This window comes from Dermochelys coriacea, chromosome 27 (genome assembly GCF_009764565.3).
Source record: "Dermochelys coriacea isolate rDerCor1 chromosome 27, rDerCor1.pri.v4, whole genome shotgun sequence".
Classification (NCBI taxonomy): domain Eukaryota; kingdom Metazoa; phylum Chordata; order Testudines; family Dermochelyidae; genus Dermochelys; species Dermochelys coriacea.
The window spans coordinates 8,523,854-8,551,655 of record NC_050094.1 but is presented as its reverse complement, the minus strand read 5'-3'; the positions used below and the strand labels follow the sequence as shown (position 1 = coordinate 8,551,655).

At 50.9% G+C, this 27,802-nt stretch overlaps 2 protein-coding genes across 3 annotated transcripts; both read right to left on the bottom strand.

The window, feature by feature from the left end:
- On the bottom strand, positions 1-1,062 carry LOC119849189 (slit homolog 2 protein-like). Its single transcript, XM_038386022.1, has one exon. The coding sequence runs from the start codon at positions 1,060-1,062 to the stop codon at positions 1-3; it is 1,062 nt and encodes a 353-aa protein (XP_038241950.1).
- Positions 1,063-9,644: 8,582 nt separating this feature from the next.
- On the bottom strand, positions 9,645-26,582 carry LSM12 (LSM12 homolog). Of its 2 annotated transcripts, none has more exons than XM_038385839.2 (5): positions 26,318-26,582; positions 23,869-24,002; positions 14,515-14,624; positions 12,294-12,420; positions 9,645-11,313 (listed from the first exon to the last, which is right to left on the bottom strand). In XM_038385839.2, the coding sequence occupies exons 1-5, from the start codon at positions 26,436-26,438 to the stop codon at positions 11,221-11,223; spliced, it is 585 nt and encodes a 194-aa protein (XP_038241767.1). In that variant the 5' UTR covers positions 26,439-26,582; the 3' UTR covers positions 9,645-11,220. The 2 variants fall into 2 exon arrangements, with proteins under 2 accessions (XP_038241767.1, XP_043359427.1); XM_043503492.1 differs by having other exon boundaries at positions 11,285-11,586; positions 26,318-26,574.
- Positions 26,583-27,802: the final 1,220 nt, after the last annotated feature.

Genomic DNA, 27,802 nt, shown 5'->3' with positions numbered 1-27,802 from the left:
TCACTTCTCCTGCAGGTCGAAGGGGCCGTCCGACTCGTTCCAGTTCTTCTCCTGACTCTTCTTCCTGTTCCTCTCCGCCATGACGATGGCAGCGATGACCGTCACCAGGACGGTGACCGTGATCACCAGGACGGTGGCCGTCTCGGCCACGCACAGCTGGGCGTCCACAGAAACCAGAGGCAAGTCGGCCAGCTGCCAGGGACTGGCACAGGTGATATTGGCGTAGTCTTCCACATGGAGGTGGCGGACGCTCAGGATCTTGCTGAAGACCCGCTGGAGGTCACAGTCACAGGCCCAGGGGTTGCCGGCGAGCTGGAGGTGGGTGCTAGGTGTCTGGATGTTCAGGATGGTCTTGAATTTGAGGTGGATGAGCTGGTTGCCGGTCAAGGCCAGGAGGTTCACGTTGTGCAGGGAGGTGAAGGCTTCCAGCTCGATGGCGCTGATGTTGTTGGTGCCAAGGAAGAGGACTTCCAGGTTCTGGAGCATGGAGAAGAAGCCGTTGTGAACAACCCCCAGACGGTTGGACTGGAGGTAGAGGTACCGGAGCCTGGAGAGGCCCCGAAAGGCCCCCTTCTCAATGGAAGCCACTTGGTTGTAGCTCAGGTCCAGCTTCTCCAGGCTCTCCAGATGCTGCAGGCTCTCATAGCCCACGGCCGACAGCCGGTTGTAGGCTGCCTTGAGCTCCTTCAGGGAGCCCAGATCATCGGAGAAGTCAGCAGGCAGCTGGGCCAGGAAGTTGTGGCTGAGGTCCATCTTCTCCAGGAAGCCCAGGCATGTGAAGGCCTTGGGCCAGAGCTGGCCGACGGAGTTGTGGGTCAGGAGCAAGATCTTCATAGACCACAGGGCGTCGAAGGAGCCTGCCTCAAGGCTGGTCAGGTTGTTGTGCCTCAGATCCAGGAGCCAGGTGCTGGGAGGGATGCTGCGGGGGACGTGGGCCAGGTGCCGGCCACGGCAGTCCACGAAATCCGAGGATTCGTAGCAGACACACAGGTGGGGACAGGCCTTGGTGGCTCCTGCCACCAGGACCCAAAGCAGGAGAGCCAGAAAGAAGGGCAGCATCATGGAGACAGTCTGCGGAAGAGACTGGCCCACATAGAGCAGAACCCCGCCGCCGACAGAAGGAGAGAGAGGACACAGCCAAGCCAGCAGCCCCGTCCGGATCGCTTTCTGCCCCACGGACGGGGGTGGGGGGGTCAGGTTTCCTTGGAGGAGGCTGTAAGAAAGACTCCTTTGTTAAGTGACGAGCCCAGAGCTTTCTTGGCCTCTCTCCTTCCAGGACAAAGCAGGAGATGGAACCTGAACGATCCAGCGGGGAAGGAACGGCTCAGATAGGTCCTCGGGCAGGGGGGTGCCTTTGCCTTCCCTCTCAGGCTCCTCTTTCCAGCCCTGCCGGCCAGCCCCTCGCTTCGCCAGCAGGGCCACAGCCTTGCCTTGCGCTAGATCTGCTGGGCAGAGGAGGGAAGAAAGCAGCCGTTAAAGGGGTACCCACGGTGCTGCCAGGGCTGCCCGTTCCAGCCAGCAGAGAGAGACATGCTCCCGTCTCGGGACAGAGGCAGGTGCAGGGCGAGGTTTTTGTGCTGAGCCATAAGGAGGCGCTGCAGGGATGGGGCAAGAGCTTGAAGACAGCCTGGGCCCTGGCCGAATTTGGGGGTGAAGCAGATCCCAGTGGAAATCAGACTGCTCCCCAGGGTGCCCCAGCCTGAAATCACGGTAGCAGCATACGGAGCATTCCCTCCTGCCCCGCCCCCCAGCATGCCCCCTACCCTGGGGCTTGCAATGGGGGCAGTTTAGGGCTGTTGACATCAGCTGCTGCCCTGGGGAAATGCCCCCGTATGCTGGCAGCAGAGGGGCCGGGGGGCAGGGGATGAGCATGCCAGGATGTGGGGATGGAAATCTGATCTGCACTGGTGGGGGGGGCACTTCCCACCCCAGCTCTGGCTCACAACCAACTTCCCATCCGCCCTGTGCACTCCTCTTCCTCTTGACAGGTGCCCTCCCCACGGCTCCTCTCCCCATGGCTCAGCACTGCCCCCTGGCCCCTGCCCACCATAAGGAGGTCTCACAGCTAGGCCAGTGGCCCTAGGGCAAGCTGCAGCAGCAGGAGATTGGCAGCAATCACATCCAGCCAGCTGCCGGTTCAAACCGTTCCCCCGTTCCCAGAGACTGAGGGAAGACAGACTGGTCCCCCATAGGCAGGGGGCTGTAGTCCTAGTCCCTGAGTGCCATGGAGGCTGGGGTGCAGGGGAAGGGACCCAGCCCTACTCCGCGCTGGAGTCTAGACCCCTGGATTCCTTGTTTGCAAGGCTAGAGAAGCCTGCTCCAGGCAGAGCAGCAGAAGTGTTTCATGGGGATGGAGGTGGCTAGCTCTTCCCTGGCACCCAGAGGCAGCAAGGAGGGTGCCCAAAGCTCTGCACCCACAGAGCCTGCCTGGAGCCTTGTGGGGAGGGAACAAAAAAATAGCCCTGCCCCCATCCCTCTAGCTACATGGAAACCCTCCCATGGCACCTTCCATCTACTCCTGCTGCCATGAGTGTAATTAATCCTTACTTCAAGTGGCAGGGTTCTGTGGGTCAGTGGTATAGGTCCTGGATTCAAATCCTGCAGCCAGTGCTGGAGAACGTGCATTACAGAGTCCCACACTTTGGTCTGTCCTTCTTAAAAAAATTAGGAAATTACATACCCCCCACAAAAAAATATCCACATTATGAGAATATCATTCAGGTCGCAAAGTCAAGCGCTCAGACAGTTTTGCAACAGCCGCATTAAGGTTGCCCTCGCAACTGTCCACTCTGTGCAATGAATGAGCCTAAGGTCCGGTGGGAAAAAAAGTGACCACATGCCCCTGTAGCTATAGATTGCATCATAACGAGAGGGGGGCAAAATTTTGGGGCTAAGACTTCTGCTGAAGAATGCGGATTCCGGTCGACAAACATTTCACAAATTTGTGGCGATTTTGCAACTGTTTCAGTCAAAATAAGAACGGATGTTTCCAGACAGGTCAAAAGGGTTCGTTTCGGCATCATCAGAACGAAACGTTTCCTTTGGTCAGCCTAGATTGGCAAAACAGGAGCCGCCCCCACCTCAATCCTTAGCCCAGCAGCTGGGGCACTTACCCAGGGCACGGGAGAGCCAGGTTTGAATCCCCAAGTTGGAGCTGGGGCTGGAACTCAGAGGACACCCACGTCTTAGAGGGAGGCCACAAGCCCTGGGTGAGGGAGTCACACCCCTTCACTATTTTGATTTAAATTTTCACTGTTGCCAGGACTAATGGAGGCGGGGACGGGTGGTATAATGACAACAGACCTTGCAATTCCAGCAGTTCAAGCTTTGTAACCCTTCAAACCCAAAGTGGCAGCATCGCATGGCCATAGACCAGGGGACTAGGCAGAAAAGCTAACTCTCAGAAGGCCCCAAGTAGCATTTTTCTGACTGCGTCTCTCTGGGCGTTTTGATTCTTCGCCCTAGAAAGAGCCTTTCGCCAGCTTGCGTGCGCCCAGCGAAACGGACATTTCTCCACATTGCCTGGTTAAAAATCATGCCCCTCCCCAGCCTGGGCTGAAGGAAGGTGGTACCAGCAACGCAGCGGGTGTGAATCGAGCGCTTCCTTCCCTTGGCTTGGATTAAACACCCCCATGAAACGTCTCATGGGGGGGCGGGTCGAACGAAACAACATTTTTCGGAGTCTTTGAGATTGGCTGGATTTTTTTTTAAATCCGTGTTTTCCGTTTCCCCTGGCAATTTTTCAGCACTGCCAGCAACTGAAAAATCCCTTATTTGCAAGCTTTACTCATAACCCACCTCCCCAAGGGTCCAGAGCAACCTCACTTCTAGCCTGGCCTCCCCCTGCATTGCTCAGAGGTGCACAGAAAGGACCCCAGCCCCCCCCCCCCCCGCAGTCCGTGGGGTTAGGGACAGTCCCGGCTGATCCTGTCCTATCGATCCCTGCTCCATGGCTTTCACCCACTTAGCATGAGTCCAAGAAGGGGGCATCGAGATACACACCTCTAACCCAGCTGTACCCCCAGCATGGCTTTTGGGGTTTCGCACTGAGGGGCAGCTCCTCACTAGAGGAAGCAAAGATCTGTCTGTCCAAGCAGCCCCAGGGAGGCAGGGAAAGGGGGGACATATACACACCCCTACAGCTGACCCTTCCCGGGCGGGCTGTGCAATTTCTGCAGCCTGGCCAGGGCAGCCAAAGTGAAGGGGTGAGCAGCTGGCCAAGTGAGAGCAGCTGGCCGACTTGAAAGGCAGCGAACGCCAGAAACCCTCACCCCCATCTGCCCCGATGGCCGGGGACCTGGACGTACCTCGGAAGTCAGGCCCGACTCGACCGCAGCCCCCCGCGTCCCGCTCCCTTGGGCAGGCAGAACGCTGGCTGACAGCCGCCAGGGCTGGCAGGAGAGGATTGCCTTCCCAGGAGCGAGCAGAATCTAATCTGGGCTAGGGATTACGGACACCGCCTGGCTCGGTGCCAGCCCGCCCTGCTCCTCGAGCATTGTGATACCCTGCAGGAGCCACCACGACGGGGGAGGCCATGATATCAGAAGCCAGCCCGGTGTGTGTAGAGGGCACCGCTGGCCTATGCCCAGAAGGATGGGGCAGCCGGGAAAGATGGGGGTTTCATTCTTCCACTCTCCTCTGGCCTCTTCAGTTGGGGGGCTGGCTCAGGCCTGCCCTAGAGTCCCCTCTACCCCTGCACCCCCAAGAGGGGCCCTGTCTCCATGCCTATAGGAGCCCCCAGGGTCTGCCCTTCTTATCCTAGAGGGAGCATGAGCTAGTGGTTAGAGAAGCACACCACCCGGGGCCTGGATTCTGTTCCTGGCTCTGGGAAGGGACTATGGGGCTGGCCCGTGAAGCAGAGGACGGGGAGCCAGGGGGCCTGGGACCCTGCCACCCACTTGCCGTGCCAGCTGGGATGAGTCACCGACGTTATCAAAAGCAGCCCCAGGCATTAGGAGCTTCCATTGTTGGGTGCAAAACGCCAGGCACCCTGGCTTCACCTGGCAGCACCCAGCACTTTAAGAAGCCATGCAGGGGCATCCCCCACCCTGGACAGCCAAAAGGCAGTTGCCTCTTTTAGACAATGGTGGCCTCTAGGGAGCAGTGTCGCAGCCCAGCTGTCGAATGAGCTACCTAACCTCTGACCCGTGGGGCGGTAGAGCACCTGGGGTCTGCCCAAAGGCAGGCGCAGGATTGCAGACAGCATCACTGGGACCCAGCACCCCCGCTCAGAACAAGTGACAGGGCCTGCCGGGTGCCCAGGGTTTATATTTACATCCCACCGCCCTCAATCTCCCCCTTTGTCCTGGCAGTTGGACCCAGGCTCCTTCTTTGCCCCTTGTCCTAAATGCCTGCAGTACGTTGCTGCATGCCGCGAAACAGCTCCTGCGCTCCACCCCAGAGCTGGCTGCCTTTCGGTGGCAAGCAGAGCGCTCCAGACCTGCACCAAGACATTTCGGTGAGAGACACACAGGGACAATCAGGCTGCTCCTTTGCATGGTCCTGGGATTGTAGCTTAGCATACGCCCTTCTTCCCCCCCCCCAACCCACTTCTCCTCCCACTGCATAAGATTTCAGCTCTCCAGCCAGGATCCCCAGCAAAGCCCCGGGGTTTCAAATTCACCGGCCCGGTAGCGTGGAGTCTCACATTTCACTCCCTCAGCCCCCAAGCCAGCCATGCAAAATTCATCACCCTCATGACTCATCCATAATTCAACGGCTTTCCCCACCCCCAGCAGCTAATCAAGGCTAGTGTGCAATAAACACGTACGTACGAACCCAGCGCTCCCGGCCTGGCCGGACACCTGACACGCTGGGACATGCTCCATCTGCTGCACACGCACCTGGGGGAGGGATGGCCACCGGTACCCCAGCTCCCTCCCCACAGCCGCCACCTCCCTCTCTTAGAACAGCTCGCACAGCTGTGGCTAATCTACCCCTCCCTCCTGCTGGAGAGATGCTAGGACTGCACTACTCTCTACAGAACCTCCTGCTGGGAGGGGCTGGGATTGCAGTCACTGGGGGTTCCCCCCCACACTACATCCCATGCTCCTGCCCCGCTCCCTACAGCACCCCCTGCCGGGAGTGGCGGGGACTACAGTAGCAGGGAGCCCCCCCCCCAGCGCTCCTGCCCACTTTAAGGCCTTTTGCAGATCCACACTCAGCCGACTCTGCCCCAAGGAGCAGGCTCTCGAACAGCAAATGACAACCCCAGCCCTTCCCAAGCAGCGATGCCAACACAACCCCAGCAGGTGGCGCTCACAGACCGTGCAACATGCAGAAGGCTTTGTGCTAAGAGGCTCTAGGGCAGGTCTGCCTGGAAAAGTGAAGTTGCCCCAGCTACATCACTGGGGGTGGGGGGAAGGGGTGCAAAATCCACCCCCGTGAGCCACGTAGTTAGGTCCACCTGTCCCCGGGAACGTGGATTAACGCCAATGAGGGTGGGGACCCTCCCGTCGCACTGGGTGAGCTGGGCCACCAGAGCGTGAAGTGCGTAGCCCCAAGGATTCAGCAAGAGCCCAGGATACCGGGGGGACTGGCTGGGCATGAACCTACCACTCCTAGGCCCTTGGTAAAAGCCACATGTGGCCTCATTTGTGAAGCGCTGGCCTGCCTGGCTGGCGGGGCCGAGATCACCGCATGCTACAGCTGCTGCACTGTCCCCCAACAAGCACTCCTGCTGGATGAGGCCAAAGCCGTCAGAGCACCCGAGTCAACGTGATACCCATGGAGAGGCCCAGGGAGGCTAATACTAGAACGTGCAAGACAGAAGAGGAGACGTACGGGAGCCCCAAGTGTCGGATCAGAGCAGGGACTGGCCCACACGGGACACTGATCCAGGACACTGCCTGGACCACAAAGCAAAGGGAGCGTCTAGGCCCAAGTATATAGCAACAGGCGACAGGGGATAGATCACTTGATGACCTGTTCTGTTCATTCCCTCTGAAGCACCTGGCACTGGCCACTGTCGGAAGACAGGATACTGGGTCAGATGGACCTTCGTCTGGCCGTACTTACATAGGCCCTTGTAAATGGCACGATTTGCTAAGTCAAATCCTTGGAGCAGCACGATTAGAATCTTCCTGCCAAGCCGCCAACAATTCAGAGCCAGAGGCAGCAAGAACCCTAACTCCCGTCACACTGCATGCAAGGGGAGTGGGCGTTCCTCTGTGCTCCTTGAGACACGCCTGCCACCCCTGCAAGCATGCACTTCCCCCTCTCCCAAGAGACATCGGCCTCCATTCAATGTTGCCCTGAAGGAGGCTGACAAGCTTCGGACAGGGTTCGTAAGTCACTGCTGCTTGCAGACCGCTTGGAGATCCTGGAACAGAAGAGAGACACTTCTCTTGCCCTTTAACAGTCTCTTTCCAAAGCTTGGCCACAGTGCACGTGCCGTAGAAATTGCAAGACCACGGGGCTCCATGCAGTCCGAGGAAGGGGCAAGAAACCCCAGGTCAGGAAATTCTGGGCTAGCCTATCCCAGAGAAGTTTCTACCGAAACCCCCTCAGCAATTGGCGGAGGCCCGGAAGCATCAGTTCACAGCCCACATTAATGCAACTGTGGCTGCCCTGAGCCATCCAAATCCTTTTCTGAATCCTACCAAGTTCTCGGCTTCAATGATATCTTGTGGCAGTGAGTTCCACCGGTTAATGCTCTGGCCTGAATGGATATCACAGCTACAGACCATTTATCTCAGACACCCTTCTTGCAATTCCAGTAGTTTTCCATCTGGCATGGGAAGCATAATTCCCCTGTACTCCAGCAGAGGCCAGCCGTGCACAGCTAGGAAGCGTAATATTTCTCGAAGCAGCTCAGAGGAGCAGAATCCCGCCCTTGAAGAATGTTTTTGATTTCAGTGCCAGCCCCGCAGAAGGCAGCCATGAGCCTCGCAGAGCACCAGGGAAATCCCCACCTCATCCCACAGCTTCAAGCCTTTTAAGCAGCTCTGATCTTTGCCAAGAGACAAGCTTGTCAGGTGCTTTGGCCTTAGGGGAGTTTGTCCCCACTCCCCCCACCCAAGTCGTTACTGCTTCCAGCGGCCAGAACAGGCATGTGACCCTGCTGGACAGAAAACACACAGCAAAGCTGCATTTAAGCCCACAGGAGAACGTGCTGCCCTGCTCACCACGGCATGTTAACGGGAGCATGGCAACGTAGGCCCGGGGTCAACTTCTGCAAGCTGCCACTGCTGGATGTGATGCCCCCTAGAACACACGGGAGGGGGGCCCACATTTCCCCACACCTGATGAGCTGTTCAGTGTCGCTCGAAGGCTTGTCTCTCTCGCCAGCAATTGGGCTAGTACAAGGTAGTAACCTCCCCCACTGTGCGCCCCTAGCGCACATTCATGTAGCGGCCTGTGCCCGAGACCTTCAGGGCTTTCCAGATGTCCGCACAGCCTTGTTATGGGGCCAGGACCCCAGCGATGCTTCAGCCACTGTGTGATGCTGCCCCCCTGAAGCTTGAGTAGCAGCCTCCTTCCATGCAGGCTACATGAAGCAGCCCACTTTGTTCGGAGAGACCCGGAACAATGGAAAACCACCCGCCAAGGCCTAGCCGGGCAGCGGCTGGGCCAAGTGCGGGGCGGCAGCAGTTCTCTCCCTAGACCCAAACGGGATGGATCTGAGCAAGCTTCTGGGCCAAGCATCGCCCTCACCAGCAGCCTCTGCTCTCGAGTGAGGGGCAGAGAAGTGGCTTCCTGCTGGGGAAGTATCCCCATTGCTGTAGGGCAGCCCGAGGGCTCAAGGCAGTTAGCCAGCCAGGGAGACATGCTGCTAGACCCCTTCTCCGCGGGACAATTCCCCCTCTCCTCTCCCTGCTGGAGAAGGGGGTCCAGCGCCATCAATGGCTCCAGGACCCTGTTACCGAGCCATTCACCTCTAGGTTGAGCCTGATGGGTTCTCACGAAACTCCCACCAAGCCACGGCTGTCCAGTGGCCTGGAGTGAGCTCAGGGAAGGTGCGAGGTCTCCCAATAGCAGCAGGCCCGTGCTGACGGGCTTTGGTTAAGAGCTGGATGGGCCCAGCTGAGGTTTGCATTGGGCCCCACATATGCTCTATGTGGTCTGCGGCCTGATGCCGCTCTCCTCCAGGGATGGTTTTTCCATCTGTGCTACAATTAGTTGGTTAAGAAAGTTGTGGCCCCTATGGGGTCAAGGAGGTGTGACCCCTCCTACGCACCGGGCACATAGCAGGCAGAGCCCATCTCTGTCACCTGCCCGAGACTGCACAAACGTGCCCATTCAATGCAGTACCAAGCTATTACCCCCCCCCCCCCCTCCACAGCAGAGGGGACACTATGCACCACAGTTCCAAAGGCACGGCTGGAAGCAGTCTCTGCTCTGTGCTTCACCTACCCACCCTGCACCAGTACCTACACTGGGGAGGGTCCAACGCTGTCCCCCTGATATGAGGACATTGTTCAAGTCCTGCACCCTGCTCTCCGGAAGCCTAGCGCGCCCCCCCCCCCCCGCCCCCCAGGCTGCTTGCTTTTCCAACAGAATAGCAAGGCAGGGCAGTCAATCGAAGGCCAGGGCAGTTTAACCCGCAGAGGAGGGTCCTGTGTGCTCGAGCCTGCACGAAACCCCTGCTCTGGCTCACCGCCGGGCACCAGGCTGCAGCCAAACAAACCCACCAATGCAGACACTTTTGATGGTTAAAAAAATTTTGGGTTTTATTGTTTTGCTAAACAATACTAAAAAAATTTCCATTTTTTTTTTTTCTTTTAAAGGCAGGGCTTGAATTATTTAATTTTGATCCATTTATTTAAAAAAAAGGGAAGGGGGAAGATCATGGCAAAAAATAAAAAAAATAATAGCGAGACTCCTGTAGCTTAGCCGCACCCCTGCCTAGCTTGGGAGGAAGCCAGTTTCACCAGCTCCATAATCTGGCTTGCCGCCGAGCCGATGGCTACAGTCACCCATGCAGCATGCGATGCCAAATGGCTCGACGCATGAATGCCAGCTGGGTACGGTACAGGACAGGGGAAGGCAGCCCAGTGACTAAAGACTTTTAGGGTTGGGTTTGACAGAGTGACAAAAGCCCTCGTGCTCTCTTAGCAAATGGAGCACAGTGCAGCTCTCTGCATGGGCACTCGGACGTATACAAACCGTGTCCCAGCTTGTAAGGATCCCAGACGCACGCACGCCTGGAGCGGAAAGGGGATCAAGCACAAACGGGCTGCTATCCAAGTTCATTTGGATAATTTTAACATCGAAAAAGACAGAAGCCTACACACGAGCTAACACGCACGATATTCAGTGGCGTGAGCCGACGCGACGCAAGAGAAAGCCACCGTGTCTCCGGATCTGCCAGCCCACTGAGGACAAGAGACGGCTTTGTGGTACCGTACCGTGGGAGGCAGGGAGGAGTAAATTAGCAGCATCATCCTGTGTTATTCCTAGCGCCTGTGTCTTCCCAGACCGGGCCAACTTGCCTTCGGCACAGGACAGTAAGAAAGCTGTCAGAAGAGGTTTACGATTTAGGGAGCACCACCACCACCTCCTGCCCTCCCAAATCCCCAGTCTTAGTGTGTGTGAACTCTCCAGAGTGTCACACGCAAAGCCACCAACTCTGCAAGAGCTGATTAGGGGTGGGAAGGGTTGTTTGCTTTTTCTTTTTTTGCCATGATCCCGGTGAAGAGAACTGCTAGAAGCAGAAAATATTTAAAGAACATTTTAATATATATATTCATATATATATTTAAAGATAAGAAAAATAATTCTAATTCAAGCCTTGCCCTGTGCAAACAAAATTAAAATGGGACCATGCCGGTGGCAGAAAGGCCCCGATTCAGTTAACACAGTCAGATTGTTATTTTTATTTTTAGCAGGGTATTGGGGGAAGGGCAGATTCTCCTACGTCAAAGAAGGGAGGGGAGAATGGTGGACCCCCTTTTCAAAAATAAAAGGGGGGGGTATTGTGTGGGTTGGCGGAAGAGGAAAGGAAGTCAAAAATAAAACTAACAAAGTCTGACTGTCCTAGGAGAAAACATGGCGGACAAAAAGAAAAGGTTGTTAGTCAAGTAATGGATGATCTTTTAAATTATTCTCTTTTTTTGTTTTAAAGTCTAAAGTTTGGAAGTGGGGAGCTCCCCATTAAAGAGCCCCCCGGAAATAAAATAGAACCCTGGCCCTCCCCCGCCCCGGCCTCCTTTGAAGAAATCCTGTCGGCTTCTGCTGGATCTTGGAAGAGTGCCCCCGGTGATCGGAAGGGGGCAGGACTCAGGATGACAGGGTAGTTTCCTTCTGTGTTTGCTGTGCTTGTGAACCTTGCATTACCTTTTGGCTTTCCACATCTCTAAAATGTTTCTCAACCTGGCCGAGGGGGAAAGAGAAAAAGGGAGAAGATGGATCAACATTGCTGGGTTTTAATTGTACAATTTCACATGGTGTGCGAACAGGGGTAACCGGGTCTCGTGGGTGCCAGGCACATGCAAGAAAGTGGTCCATGGTGATCAGAAGCAATCGTTGCGACCAGTGGGATTTGCAACAGCTGAGATGGGGATTATGGGCACATGCTCCATCTCCTCCACCCTGGTAGATGGAGACCATCAGTGGTTCAGCTAGAACTCAATAGTTATATTTGACCTACACTGTTTGCAAGGACACACACTCACACACAGGTAGTATGGGATGGCATACTCTTCCCCAGAGACTAGTCTATGTCAGTGGTTCTCAAACTTTTGGATTGGTGACCCCTTTCACAAGCCTCTGAGTGCGACCCCCCTTATATATTAAAAACACTTTTTAATATATTTAACACCATTATAAATGCTGTGGGCAAAGCGGGGTTTGGGGTGGAAGCTGACAGCTCGTGACCCCCTGAGGGGTCCTGATCCCCAGTTTGAGAACCCATGGTCTATGTAGCCTGAGGTGGGTGCCAGGGAGATTACAACTCTCCATTGGATAAAGCTTTAATATCAAACCCGTAACTCCTTCTGCAGCCTGACTGCTCGGTCAGTAAAACCGGGACGGGGACCGGACAGCAGAGTCCAGCCTTGTAAGTGGCTTGGCTCCATAGCGAGGAGTTCCACAGGAAACGGGAACAGGAGACACCAGGCCCCTTTAGCGGGCCATTAGGAGACCCCTTTAAAACCATTTCCTGCTTGATTCAAAACCCTGCTGCAGGCACTGACTGGAATAACAGTTGCAACTACCATTCGGACATAACGCACCATTCCTTGTTGGGAGCAGACAGCACCAAGTAGGGGGAAAGGGTCCTTCCACATGACAATAATGGGGTCCCACAGGTACCTACGTGGGGCAGGGGAGAAATTCACCCTCCCTCTACTCACTATTTTGCGTACGTGACTCAGGGCACTTCCCTCCTTGCCTTTACAGTTTTCCACTTGGTACGGAGGAGCGATAACGACGTCTTCCATCACCACTATGTTCTTCTCTTGCCATTTACAGTCTTTAATGCTGGGAGAGGCAGAAACGGCAGGATTTTACTAATACCGCCGTGCACTCACCCCCACCCACAACTGCCCAGCAGCTCCAGAGCCCTAACTCTCCCCCTCCCACCCGCCTACCTCCCCGCTCATGTGGGTTTCAAAAGGGCCCCGTCCATTCCCAACACTGGCTGTGGTAGCTCTGAAACCAGATCACTGCAGACAGGAGTGAGCTGCTGCCCCATCCCGATGAACCAGCCTTGGGGGCGCGGTTGGGCCAGCAGCCAGTACATCACTGAAGGCACAGCCGGTACCTCCAGGGAAGGATTACGGGAAGCGGTGTCTCGATGAGAGATCTGTCTAGCAGCAACATTGACAGAGCCAGAAGAGTACCCAGAAGTTACCTACTACAGGACAGGCCCAACAAAGAAAACAACAAGCCACTTCTAGCCATCACCTTCAGCCCCCAACTGAAACCTCTCCAGCACATCATCAAGGATCTACAACCTATCCTGAAGGACGACCCATCACTCTCACAGATCTTGGGAAACAGGCCAGTCCTTGCTTACAGACAGCCCCCCAACCTGAAGCAAATACTCACCAGCAACCACACACCACACAACAGAACCACTAACCCAGGAACCTATCCTTGCAACAAAGCCCGTTGCCAACTGTGTCCACAAATCTATTCAGGGGACACAATCTTAGGGCCTAATCACATCAGCCACACTATCAGTGGCTCGTTCATCTGCACATCTACCAATGTGCTATATGCCATCATGTGCCAGCAATGCCCCTCTGCCATGTACATTGGCCAAACTGGACAGTTTCTACGTAAAAGAATAAATGGACACAAATCAGACATCAAGAATTATAACATTCAAAAACCAGTCGGAGAACACTTCAATCTTTCTGGTCACTCCATTACAGACCTAAAAGTCGCAATTCTTCAACAAAAAAAACTTCAAAATGAGACTCCAATGAGAGACTGCTGAATTGGAATTAATTTGCAAACTGGACACCATTAAATTAGGCTTGAATAAAGACTGGGAGTGGATGTGTCATTACACAAAGTAAAATTATTTCCCCAAGTTTATTTTCTCCCCTACTGTTCCTCACACATTCTTGTCAACTGCTGGAAATGGCCCACCTTGATTATCACTACAAAAGGTTCTCTCTCTCCCCTGCTGGCAATAGCTCACCTTACCTGATCACTCTCGTTACAGTGTGTACGGTAACACCTATTGTTTCATGTTCTCTGTGTATATAAAATCTCCCCACTGTATTTTCCACTGCATGCATCTGATGAAATGAGCTGTAGCCCACGAAAGCTTATGCTCAAATAAATTTGTTAGTCTCTAAGGTGCCACAAGTACTCCTGCTCTTTTTGCAGATACAGACTAACATGACTGCTACTCTGAAACCACTCAGAGCCGTCGTTGTGGGCTTGGAGTTACAACATCGCCTCTCAGTTACAAGTCGCTCTGCCAGGTAGAGGTGCAAGCCCTCCGGGAAGGGAGCATGTTCAGGGTGTGCTGAGGAACTGCAGATCTGATTGCGTTCCGAAGCACGGGAGCTCTCCCATGTACCTGTACCACTAGACTGTGCCTTGGGCTGGCACATCGGCTAATCAAACCTCTTGCACTTCAGCCCAATTGCTCACAAGGCCACAGGTCAGGAGAGGGTTGAAATGGCACAGCTCAAAGCTGTTAACAGCTCCAGCTGTAATTTGAGGAGGCTAGGCAGGGCTGAGACTCTCAGTCCCGTAGGGCCATTTCCACCCACACTACATAGTGAGCTGAAGTGCGGCCTAGAGGAGCAGTTGGCAGCTTGGCCAGTCCATCTGCAGCAGACCAGGGCCCGTGGAAGGCCGGACAGTGCACACAGCAATGGGAGAAGGCAGCAACCACGGACATGGGGCCAACCCAGAGGAGCCTGAAGATCCTGTTACATGTATGGGTAGTTGGGAGCGACTAGACTGAGACCACCAGTGAGAGGGAGGCTCTCGGAATCCGTCCCAGGAAGAGTTACCCCGCCCGCTAGAGAACACAGGCGCACGCACGTATCCGAGGATGAAGGAAACAAAGACCTCCCAGCCACGCCCCCCCCCCCGCAGCCAACTTACGTCTTATGTATAGTCTGGAAAAGCTGCTGTCCCTCCAGAGAGACACCAGCACTAATTGCATACGCCTGGCTCATCTTCTCTTCCTTCTCTGTCCGCGCTTTGTTGGCAAGCTGCAGGGAGGGAAACAAAGACCCGGAGCATTACTGATTTTTGACCACAAAACAGCAGCGTCCCGAGTGGGAGAGAGGGAGCAGCAAAGAAAAATTAAGACTGGCTGGCCTGAATTTGACAGAGGCGAATCCTGCTGATGAAACTGTTTGCATAAAGGCAACCAGCTCCAGAAATAACCTGGTACATGCCTTACTGAAGTAAACACAGGGGAAATTAAACTGAGCAACAGCGGGGCTCCAGCAGAAAGACTTCAGGACCATACTAGTGCAAGCAACAATGCTCTAGCCCAGAACTCAGATACGCACTGGGCTCCTGAGTGGTCCGAGTACAGAGCTCCCTTAGCTTGTAAGATCTCTGGGGCAGGGACTGTCTCCTCTCATGCAGGTGGCACATCTAAAGCACCATGCACTCCTCCCTTGATTCAGCCCCACTACAAAGAGTTCTGACTATTCAAAGGGGATGTATTCCTAGTCTCGTCACTTACATTCTATTTTACAGCTCAGCGTTATCCACTCCCTCACAAATCCAGTCAGCTGCAGGCAGGGAGCTATAAACAAGCTGCCCGACCTTAGCTTATTTAAGTAACTGTTAGGTTTGAGACAGTGCCACACGGGCATCTCTGAAGAACCAAGACCCCTGCCCACCTTCGATTGTCACCTCTATGGGACAAGGCCCATCTTTTGTTGCATGTTCGCACAGTGCGTTGGGGGCCTGGTCCAGGACTGTCCCTTACAGGCACGACTATAACACAGATAATACACACTTGCCCACTCACTGAGCCAAGCTGGGCTTTTTTGGGGCAGGTGAGTAAGATGCAAGTTATTTTCACACAGTGAGTTGTCATGGTAACAGCAAGACGAGTTTTATTATCATAATGCCCAGAGGCTGCAGCCAGGATCGGGTCCCCACTGGGCCGGGCACTATGCAGCGCCAACGTAAGAGTCCCTGCCTCAAGATGCTCACAGTCTAGTAGCTTCTGTGCTGGGAAAAAAAAACAAACATTTTCATGGTCATTTTGCAAGCCTGAGTTACAGGTTCCCAGACACTGCCTACCATCAGTACCTCACAGACCTGCCGGAACCTCCAAGGGCAAGTCTCCCAGCCCATTCAATGCTTGGCCTCTCAGAGGAGATGGCAAACAAGCCCCACCCAAAACCGTGACACAGATTCCTACCAACTAGGTACGGGACAGACTGCCAGCTCATTTAATGCAAGTCACAGAACAGCCAGGTATTAGCAGCTTGTTTGATCAGGGCTGGATTTGGACTTGTGAGACAGGCCATTTCCATCATATAGAGAAAGCCTACTGGGAAAACGTGTATGATGCCTGTTTGCGTCAGGCACTACACTGGAAGTTAGGTACTTTAAATGCTCATGCTATGCACGTTTCTCGCATGTTAAAAATGCATCTCTGCACTTCATCGTTTAGATCACAGGTTAAGTTAGTTTGATGGTAGCAAAAAAAAAAAAAAATAAATAAATAAATAGAGGATGCAAACAGGCCTTTGCCCTTTTCATTCAAAGATCTTAAAGTCCTTTATGTACCCAAGTTTAAAAAAAAAAAAAAAGTCAGTCTAGTCTTTTTAAGGTAGTTTTAGTAACCACATCTGCCCTGGAGTCCCCCGACAACTTTGGGGCTTTACAGTCACATTCTCCTATTTTGTGCCGCCTCATTCCTGTGCAAAGCGCACACACGCAGGAAAAAGAGATTATATATAATGTGCTGTCAAACACACAGCAGCAGAATTGCCCATCTCCTAATCTCAGAATCGTGGTCATTTCAGGTATTAACAGCAGGTGGATTATTGGGGTTATGAGGGCTTGTCTACACAGGGAACTGGAGCAGCAGAGTTATGTTGGAATAACTATCCCAACATAGCTACTTCAGGACACACACAATCCCGCACACACTCTGTGGGCTCTAGTCTAGAATAAGAGCAATTTTATCCTGGAATAGTTACTCCACTCACAAAGCAAAGTAATTATTGTGGAATACAGTACCCACGTAGGGGGGGTTACTCCACTGCATGGGGCTGAAGCCCAGGGCCCTGCCACCCGGGACTGAAGCCGAAGCCTGAGCAACTTAGCTTGGCGGGGGCCCGTTGCATGGGGGTGCCAGGCAATTGCCCTGCTTGCTACCCCCTAATGCCAGCCCTGGCTTTTATATGCAGGAAAAAAAAGTTATGGTGGCACAGGTGGGCCACAGAGTTTTTATAGTATGTTGGAGGGGCGGGGGGAGGCTCAGAAAGAAAAAGGTTGAGAACCCCTATGCTACAGCACAACACAAAAGGATACAGCAAGCCAACACCCCGATGAGAGGGATCCATTCCCAACTCACAGAACAGGGATGAAAGGGGTAAAGTTAACAGACTGTCAGCAGAATGCAGATGCTTCTTTGCCATAAAGGAGAAAGCATTTCATGCCAGCTGATCCCTAGAAAGCATCTTCTCTAGATACAGAGCCAACTTGCAAACCAGCTCGTCCCAGGGCAAAGTCTTCCCGAAGGCTCACACCAAATATCTCAAGGAAAGTCGCCTTTGATTAGCTAGAAATGGCACATTTCACACAGTTGTGAGATGCATCATCAAGATTCTCTCCCCCACACCCCTTTCCTAGTGTGAAAATCCTAAGCGCCACAGAGCAGAGGAACTTTGCTACAAACAATTCGACAAAAGCAAAAGATCAATCCCACGGAGATAGAAAAAAAATCTAGCCAAAATCTAGCTCATTGTGTCTTGTTTCAGTGCTTAGGTGAATGAGACTTTTACTGAAGAACTGTGAAGCTGCAATACTAAAAGGGGGTGGGGGGAATCCTTCTCTTGCTCATTAGCAATCCTTCTGGCTGCTGATTCGTTGTTTAGTTAAAGAGCACGCAGAGCTAATCTCACTTGGTAGCTGGATTACAAGACTCATTTCAACATAGTTTTCTGGTAATTTACAATGCATCCGATGAAGTGAGCTGTAGCTCACGAAAGCTTATGCTCTAATAAATTTGTTAGTCTCTAAGGTGCCATGGGTACTCCTTTTCTTTTTGCAAATACAGACTACAGACTAACACGGCTGCTACTCTGAAAAGAGAATCAGAGTCACCTAAGCAACAACCATGTTTCTATATGGCTGCTGCAAAACACTGTTTCCCTGACTTGTGGGAACAGGGATTTGCCTCCTGAGAAGGGTTGCTTTAATGGGTTTCTATAGCAAAGTACGGTTGGTTCACCTAGTTGTTAGCAGAGAGAATGCCCAGGGTGGTCACTGTTCTAGGAGCTGCTTAACCACCTCATTTAAACAGGGTGTCAGCTTGCATGGTCTTGCTCCCAGTGAAGGCTCGATCCACCTCTGTAGCTGAGAGACCGAGTTCATTCTTATTGCACTCAACCAGCAGTTTATTTCCAGCTTCTTGTGTTTGACAAGACACTGAAGGGTTTAGCAGAAGAATCCTCTGCACTGAGAGAGCTGGATGCTCAGACAGGCTCTTTGTCCATTTGCGTGCTGACTTAACATAAAACAGTGGCTACGTTGGATAAACATTCCCTGTCCAGTGGCTTGGCATGTGAGAGAGATGCAGAAGAGACCAGTCAGGTCTTCGTGGGGACCCTGCCTTTGCAAGAAAGGTAGCAACAATTACACTGTAGGGAGCAACTCTCCTCCGTGAGGGACTGCTAGTGCATCCTAAACAGCAGCCCACCGCATCAGAACCAAGTGGCCAGTCACACGCACTGCCAGAGAGATGGAGGGAATGCCTCTGCTGGCCGAGAGCTCATATCACTGTCTTCGCATAACTAGACCCCCCAGCCAGGAACACAAACAAGGTAAATCAAAGCAAAGCATGTCTAAGACTTGCAGACAACATCCAAAGAATGCTTTAGGGATTCCTTCCCCCCCTAAATTAAACAGCACTTTAGTCCACCTACAAATAAGGAGATCAAGGGGAAACCCCTAGGATTCCAGCCCTCAGCCTCTGACCAGAACCATGTACTTAGTCACCCGCTGAAGAATGAAACTAAGGGTAACAAACTCGCATTTACTGGTGTTCATTAATCCCACATATCAAGCTCCTAATCCGAAGGGTCCTTACAGAAGCACAAGAGCTCATAGGATGTGCTCTCTTACTTACCATTGCTAGCTACGGAAGAGAAAAATTAACTGCATCTGCAAAAGCCTCGTTTACAGTTTCCAATTCAAGCATTCAAAGCAGTTTCACTGTCAAATATACTCGGCCGTTCCAGCTTCCCCAGTCTCCAAAGAGCATCTGAACTTGCTGCTATGAGCCTATTAAGCAGATTCAGCTATACACCTTGTGCAAGAGCTCTGTGAATGGATGAGTCACTTCCCTTCCCTATTCATGGATGTATGAATGGTATGAATACGTGCAAGCCTAAAAGAAAGCCACCGAGTTCCAATAAGCTGCCTAGTCACATTCCTCAGTCCCCCCCCCCCCCCCCATCCCTGAGACTCCTCACCCTCCAGGTACTAAATGGCAACTAAGTTAATTAGACAAATAGACCTGTTGCCCTCTTATCCCAAGAGTCACTCCCAGTTCAGAACTATACAGATGCAGAGAGACATCTCATCACACAGGCTGAACAAGCTCACATTAGTAATGGTGTCAGTATAAACCAGCAGTCTAGTTACAACAGGCGAGGCAGACACCGATCTCTAGCCAGCCTTTTACTGAAGTGGACTTAGCTGTTTGCAGCCATGTCTCAGGCCCCAGGAGCACGCTGAGCCACTGCACCAGTCCCTGTGGCATCCTCTCTACAGAGCTGTGCAGCCAGGGAAAAGGGTTCAAGGAGGGAGCGGCGATTTACTGGTTGTACGCGGCTGAATGCAGGGCTCACAGCAACAAAGCGGTTGACAAGCCCCAAAGCCATCTATGTTATAGCCTCCCTTCAAACCACTGTTAGTTTCTGGTGGAAACACTACAGCCAATAAGTCTCCATCCAGCCCATGCATAGGATATCTTGTGGCTACCTTCAAGTGCTAGTCTAGCTCCTTAAACTCATTTTTTGAGCCTTCAGCTTCCTAAGTGGACTGCCAGCTCCTGGCTTTAACACACCAGTGAAATTAATACTAAATTAGTCAAAGGACGACATTCGCACCCAGGGAAATAATGTTTTGTTTCCACAGTTCTCCTTTCTCCAACTCTTTTACTTTGCTCCCAAGGCCATAGATTGAAGAGTCCTCAATTCAGATCCTTTCCAGAACATCTCCCTAGTTTGCCCACCACTGCAACTGCAAAATTGTCTTCGTTCAGCCACATCTTAACCAAACATCCTCATCATCTACCCATCTTAATGCTTGGCAATTCCTGTTATAATCTTTTACAGCCCAGTCCTGTGGGCATCACAAATACCATTGTTCGACTTTCACCACAGGACACAAACATATCACCCTCTCTCCATCCTGCCTTCTAGCAGCACATCCATTTACCAGTCCTATTCACAAACATTCCCTCCTGGTTTTCAAGTTTCATCTTAACTACATTTCTCTCTCTCCGCTTTCCCTGCTTGCTCACTCCGCTCATCTCCCCTTCCCAGGGTTCTTATTTGGGCTGGATCCAGGATTTCTTCTCCATGCTGCCACATCCACCTGTGACTGATACTCCAACATTCATTCCCCTGTCCCTCATTCTTCCATTCATACCTAGGACTAGTGTATACAAATACTTTCTTTGCTGTATTAAATGGCAGCTCTCTATTTCCATCTTCATACATCATTCCCACCCGCCCTTCCTATATGAAATCTGTACTCCATTAAGATTTTCTCTACATCCCTTTAGTAGCATTATTTCCTTCCTCTGACACTCCAGCTAGCAGTTTGCACTACGTTCCAGTCCTGAAGCATCCAGACAACAGCCTACACAGCAGCCTTTGGAAGAGGAGTTTTGTAAATGCAAGAGGTATGAAATGCTGCAGTTGTCTCAATCAGACAAAGACCACATTTTTTTTCATTATGGGAATACAGACAGATTTCTGGACACTTGAATTGCCAATGGAAGTACAATTTGATTTGGGTTTCTTGCACTGAAGAATTTCTATAGAGCCTTCCTGCCAGCAAAATAACTAACCAAGTGCTTTTAAGTTAAATAAGTGTGTTAGTTAATACACTATTATGCATACAGCGATTCTCCCCCCTCTTCCTCATAGCCAAGTAAGGACCTGTACATCTATTACACCTAACTAGCAGCATTTACAGTTACAGCAGTTGATGCAGCTACAAGGTGTAATTACAACTCTACAGTAATTGGGTCATTTGATACCTTTGTCAACATGATTATCCATCAATAAGCAAAAAGAAACGCACATAAGCCACAGACAATGCCACAAAAGGAGTATACTTGTGTTTAGGGACAAAGCCTGTGGTTCCTAGGTATCATGTCATGTTATCTTACTGTGGATGGCTTATATAGTGCAGGTTTAATGCTATACTAAGAACTCCACCCACCACCAATACTACCTTGTCTGTTAGCAATTACCACCACCTGAGTCAGATTTTCTCCCCCCTCCCTCCCACCCCTAAAAACTTCCTTAAAAATGGCAGCCACACCCGGTTTAAGATTGCTTCTCTCAACTGCATTTCCTGCCCTGAAACCTCCTTCCACTTTAAAATTAATCAAATAAAGCCAAACCCCAAATTTACCTATACCTTGAAGCTTCCAAATCTCTAATTTTGACCGCTTGCCCTCCAATTTTAACTCAGAAGAATGCTAATCCCCAAAAGTCTCATCAAGCTGAGGCAGCCCTGCCAGAAACTTTGTCCATTCCCTCACTCACTAAGATTACAGGTGAGTCTTTTTTTACGCTGGGGTTACATTCCGCAGTCAGCGCGTAAAGCGAAAATTGCGTATGGTCAAAATTACATTGAGTGTAATGGCAGGCAGAATCACCCACACTACAGGTACAGTATTTAAATTGTTATTTTTCTCTCTTTTGTTTGTTTTTGCCAACCGCGCAAAGCTGAATTCACGCATGTTAAATGCGCGTAAGATGAGACTCGCCTGTACACTGAAATGCAGCTGAAGAATGTATTTGTCTACCATGCACTTACTGGCTAAAGCCTTTCTCCAACACTCCAGGGTGCCATTAGAAGACCAGCACCGATCACGCAAAACCCTAACTAAGCTACACCTTCCCTACACCACTCTGTTTCCCCAGCCCAGTTGGCTGGGGCATTTAGCACAAGGCATCCAACTTATTTGACTGCACCGGATCATTTCCCTTTCCATCTCCCAACAGTACCTCCTGAAAACCAGAAATTATCTATTTTAGAGGGGAAGTTACATTCAAATTACACACAGATCCCCAAGATACAACTGACTGCTCCGTGTCTTTCATGGCTTCTGGGCCTTCCCTCCATAGGAACTCTGACCTGCTCACAAGAGCACGAAAATGCCAATTGATGGGAATCCATTGGAGATTGAATAAAGCAAGGGAACACAGCAAACATGGACTGGAAGGGTGACTGCTTAAGTGTTAACCTGCCCATAGCCACTTCTATCCATTAGCATCACCTCCAAAATGGGAAACAAATACAAGCGCTTTTGACCTGTGATTTTGTAGCCAATAATGTCAGTTCTCGACTACACCACCTGCCAAAGAAAACCTGGGTGCTGCAGGTAGCAGCGATGAGAGACTCAGCTGATGGCAAGCTCTGTGAGCAATGAATGCACAACCCTATATTAGCATTGCAAGGGGACAGCACTATGAAGCAAGTTATTTTTTTGGCCGAGAGATCCTGACCACTTGTGGTCACCGAAGAGCCGGCTGCACTTTTATATAAGACTATGGGTGTTAGCCCTAGCATCCTGGCTAAATTCCAGCTCAAGTGATTGTAATCCACCTACCTAGATTTCCACTGCACTTAGACACGGGAAAGTTACTTTTCACTTCCTGCTGTGACTTTCTACTGCTGAGATACTGGGGCTTCAGCAGGAAACAGAGGGTTCCACACAGCTGCAGTTTTTCTAGAAGAGATGCTAACCAAACTGTAAAACATTAGATAGGCATTGAGGTACTGAACACAGGAAGCCTTTGGTCACTGCCACTTCACACGCCTTTAACATTCAGATGCCATCTTGCCATTATTAGGCCTGGTCTACACTTAAAAGTTAGGTGGACGTAGTTACAGCATTCAGGATCTGAAAAATCCATACCCAAACACCGTAGCTATGTAGACCTAACCCCCAACATAGATGCATCTAGGTGGATGGTAAGAATGCTTCTGTCAACATAGCTACAGTTGCTCAGGGAGGTGGTGCTCCTACAGCAACAGAAAAACCTCTTCTGCATAGTGGAAAGGTTTACACTGTAGGTACAGCTGTGCCATGTGGTATCCATAATGTATACATGGCCTTAGGATCATAGGTCCGTGTATCCTATAAGCCTTGCTTGAGTCCAGTCACAACACAGTAAAACTCTGACTGACTGAGCGGGGTCTTACGGTGCAGAGTGGACTATACCGTGGTCCCTAATTGCACCTACAGCAGTTTAGATGCCAAGGCTGTGGCACACTTCAGGATAGTTAAGACACAGAGCCAGTCTCCATGACAAGACCATGTTGAAATCAGGTCCAAAAGCCCCCTGGATTTTGACAATGTAAACTGGACCAAAAAATGTACACATACCCTACTAACAGTCAACTACTGTCCAGCAACCTAGACAAGCCTGGTGATCAGCACTAAAATCATGTACGCACTGGCTGAACAGCAAGTTGGACCCAAGACAAAAAAAGTGGGTCTCATCAGTTTCCTTGTAAACTACATTAAGCAGAAGAAATGGACAATAACCCATTCCTCCTCTAGCTCCATTCAGCCAAGTATGCTCCATACCATGCTTTGGCAAAACACATGCAGCTAATTAAGCATGGCCACAAGATCCCAGACCATCACATTTTCATCTGCACAATGAAGAACTCAGTTGTCCATGGACTAGTCACCTTGGAAAACCCCCCTCCACATTCTCTACTTTAGGTCTGAATGATGGCCGTTAAGTATAAAGATGGACGGACTGCTCATTAACATAGAAATTGTAAGGCACATCTAAGTGCTTCACAGTATGTGGGGAACCAGAATAGCAACATGCACATGAATATTTTGATTTAAATTCATAAAAGGAATGTCAGCTAAGCAAACATTGTGCAAAGCAGGGTATTTTAACAGTAAGAAATGCAACTGATTTTCAACTCTTCCCATCAATCAAATCACGCGTAAATCCATGAGCACACAAAAGGATAAAGGGTCCTTACCTTGCTAACATTGAGTGATGCTAAAGGAGGAGGGGTTTCCGTGCGGTCATTAATTATTTCCACTTCTGAAACATACTGTAAGTTTACAAGCAGGATATCTGCATGGTTGGGCTTTCCACTGGAAGAGGGACATTCTGGAGGAAAACAGCATTAAGGAAAACAAATCCAGGCAGACACACTTAAGTCTAAAAAGACAACTGGTAAGGAGGGCTATTTGATGGAGTTTAGAGAACAAGTCAATAGAAGAGTTAGATTTTCAGCATATAAATTCTTCTACCACACTAAACCCTATAACAATGAAACAATTGGTCAGCAGTAAAAACCAGAAACAGTGCTAGCAACAACTATTTAAACTCAGCTGCTGCTAGCATGGTTTCCCTGACCATGGGACAGGATCTTTTTCGTTTGCTAATAATTGTTATAACTACATTGTAGATAACCTAGGATGCTGTGTGATCTACAGCATGCTTTTCAGGGGTACATACAACTGTGCCCATTCTAGTCAAGGAAGCTTAGAGGGGTTTATGTCATGGTTTTGATGGTGGTGGGGACAAGGCTTTGCTGATCAGCACAGATGCCAATAAACCTTTGCTTATTTACATAGAGAAATTGAACAAAATAAGCCACTGCGGAATAAGCTACTCCAAAATAACCACTCTGTGTGGGGCACTCATTCTGGAATACGAGTGTGCGCATGGGTAATTATTGCAAAATGGCTATTGCACTTTAATTTCATGCCCTACCTTATTCCAGAATTACTTCCCCATGTAGACAAACCTTGACAGACACACACTAGGTCTAGAGTCTCTACCAAGAATATTACCTTACTGCAGATGCCACCTGAACACAAGTTACTCTAGTCATGCTTTCACCTACATAATAATCAGGTGACAAGCTCTAAAGATTCATAGAAGAGACTTTCCCATTCATTACCACATTTTTGATAACATAAACCTTACATGCATTTGAGGTAGTTTGACACTTCTAGAATACAAAAAAGTGTCAATTAGCCATCAGTTTACCACCCCCAGAAAAATCTTTATAGAACTGACATTAATTCCTGCGCAATCTGTTCCCGATGAAGCGGGACAGTTAGTCCTCCTCTCCTTCATCTGTCTGCTAGAGTAAGCAGAGAACATATCAAGGCGAGAGAGATGGTGGGTTTATTAGTGTGAGGAGACTGCATTAGACATATGGCTCTGTACACTGCCTCTCCACACCTAGGAGAGGAGGGAGACTGGTCTCATCCATATAAATGAGACACACCTGCGGCTTAAAAGCAGAGAACAATCAGATCTCCCTCCCACCAGACAAAGTTAATACTACAGCGGATATGAAAACCTCACCTGCAGAAACTCGTATAAAAAGGGAGAAACTTAGGGGAGAGAAAACTGGGGAAAATACATCACTCCCCAGAGCACTGTGTCCAGATCACATCCTTTTCTCTGAAAAGGGATTAAAACCCGGCCCACAAGCTAGACCATTTGACCCTACTTCTCAGTCTTCCTTTGCTGTTAAAATCCACATTCTCATCAAACCCAGACAGCACTCCCCACTCCAGAGAGGAAGGAACCATTGTAACATCCCACAAAGCAACCTACTCAGATTGCTTCCCTTTTCCTTTTGAAGGGTTCAAGCAGCACACCCAAGGCCAGCTCAGACAGTGTCCCGACATTGGCTAGCAGTACCCAGAGGTGGGGAGGCTGGAGACAGAGCTGGCGCAGGCAGTGGTATGGACTTTGATTCTGGAGTTTCCCTCTCTCGCAGACCTTGGGGCATCCTGCAAGGCCTTTCCTGAGCATGTGGCGAGAGGCCTGCATGGCCTGTTTTAGACTAACTTTTTAAGCGGGTCCAGAGACTTAACGATGGGCTCGTGTATTGCCAGGATCTCCATTGCCTGCTTCTACCACTATATAGCCAGCAGTGGGCCACACAGAGAAGCAAGCACACATCACTCTTTCCCCCCCCAAGCAATCTACCCACAGCATCTGCCTCTTGCCCTTAAATCCCCCCCCCAACACACACACACAAACACGTGTCCCACGCCAAGATCAGACTCATCCTCCCCCCACGCTCCATTTTCCCTCCAAAGCCAGCCAGCGTCCACCCCGGCCTCTTCCCCCCCCTACTCCAGGGCCCGAGGTAGATCAGACACACCGCCCCCCACCCCATGCAACCCCCGGGCTAGATCACAGCCCCCCCCACACACCAGCCCCCCCCCCCAGCGCTGCTCTGCCCGCCAACTCCCAGGCCGCAGCAGAGCCCCCCCCGGCCACAGGGCCCCCCAGAGCGTGACCCCACCTGAGCAGGATCGCTCCCGCCCCGTCTAGGCCCGCTCCCAGCCCCGCGGCGGGCGCCAGGCCCACAGGCGTCCCCTCCCCGGCCCCCGCAGGGCACCCGGGCCGGCCCGGTTCTCCCGGCTCGGCTCGGCTCGGCCCCGGTCGGATACTGAGCGCCAGCATCTTGCTGGGGTAGTCGAAGGCCACCACCTCGCCCTGCAGCCGCTGCTCCTGGCAGGTCCGGCACGACACCTGGCTCCCCACACTGAAGTACTCGCCCGGGGCCGCCATCTTGTCTCAGCAGCGGCCGCCGCGGCTCGGCTCGGCTCAGCCACCCAGCCACAGGGAGCCCCACGCCAGGCACGGGGGGGCGGGGCCACGGCCGCGGAGGGGAGGGGGCGCTGCCGCGTCGCCCCGCGCGGCGTCTGGCGTCACGACGCAAGGGGGCGGGGGCCTGGGAATAGGAGGAGAGGGGCGGGGCCTGAGAAGCCGCGGGCGGGGAGGGGCGGGGCCAGCTGGGTGAGGTGGAAGTGTGACCTGTGGGTGGGCGTGGTCAGGAGGAGGGGGGGCGTGGCCAACCGTGCAAGGTGGGATTGTGTGACCTTGGGAAGGGCTTTCTGTGCAGTTTAGGATGCAGCAAAGGTTCCATACTCGTCCATCCTATATACACACACACATACACCCCTCCTTACAGAAATGCATATATTATATATATATATAAATACACACACACCCTCTTACAGAAAAGCATATCTTTTATATATATATACACACACACACCCCTCCTTACAGAAATGCATATATTATATATATATATATACACACACACACCCCTCCTTACAGAAATGCATATATTATATATATATATACACACACACACACCCTTACAGAAATGCATATATATTTATACACACACACACACACACACCCCTCCTTACAGAAATGCATATATTATATATATATATACACACACACACCCCCTTACAGAAATGCATATATATTTATACACACACACACATACACCCCTCCTTACAGAAATGCATATATTATATATATATATATATATACACACACACCCCTTCCAGAAAAGCATATCTTTTATATATATATACACACACACACACCCCTCCTTACAGAAATGCATATATTATATATATATATATACACACACACACCCCTCCTTACAGAAGTGCATATATTATATATATATATACACACACACACACACACACCCTTACAGAAATGCATATATATTTATACACACACACACACATACACCCCTCCTTACAGAAATGCATATATATTTATACACACACACACATACACCCCTCCTTACAGAAATGCATATATTATATATATATATACACACACACACACCCTTACAGAAATGCATATATATTTATACACACACACACATACACCCCTCCTTACAGAAATGCATATATTATATATATATATATATATACACACACACCCCTCCTTACAGAAATGCATATATTATATATATATACACACACACACCTCCTTACAGAAATGCATATATTATATATATATATACACACACATACACCCCCTTACAGAAAAGCATATCTTTTATATATATATACACACACACACACACCCCTCCTTACAGAAATGCATATATTATATATATA

Bases quoted from the DNA above. Each gene is read 5' to 3' on its own strand.
- LSM12 (XM_038385839.2), bottom strand. From the start codon at position 26,438: ATGGCGGCCCCGGGCGAGTACTTCAGTGTGGGGAGCCAGGTGTCGTGC. The intron at 24,003-26,317 runs GTATCCGACCGG...GTTTTCCTCCAG, and splicing joins CAGCAAGATGCTGGCGCTCA to AATGTCCCTCTTCCAGTGGA. The intron at 11,314-12,293 runs GTGAGTAGAGGG...CCCCTCGGCCAG, and splicing joins TGAGTCACGTACGCAAAATA to GTTGAGAAACATTTTAGAGA.
- LOC119849189 (XM_038386022.1), bottom strand. From the start codon at position 1,062: ATGATGCTGCCCTTCTTTCTGGCTCTCCTGCTTTGGGTCCTGGTGGCA.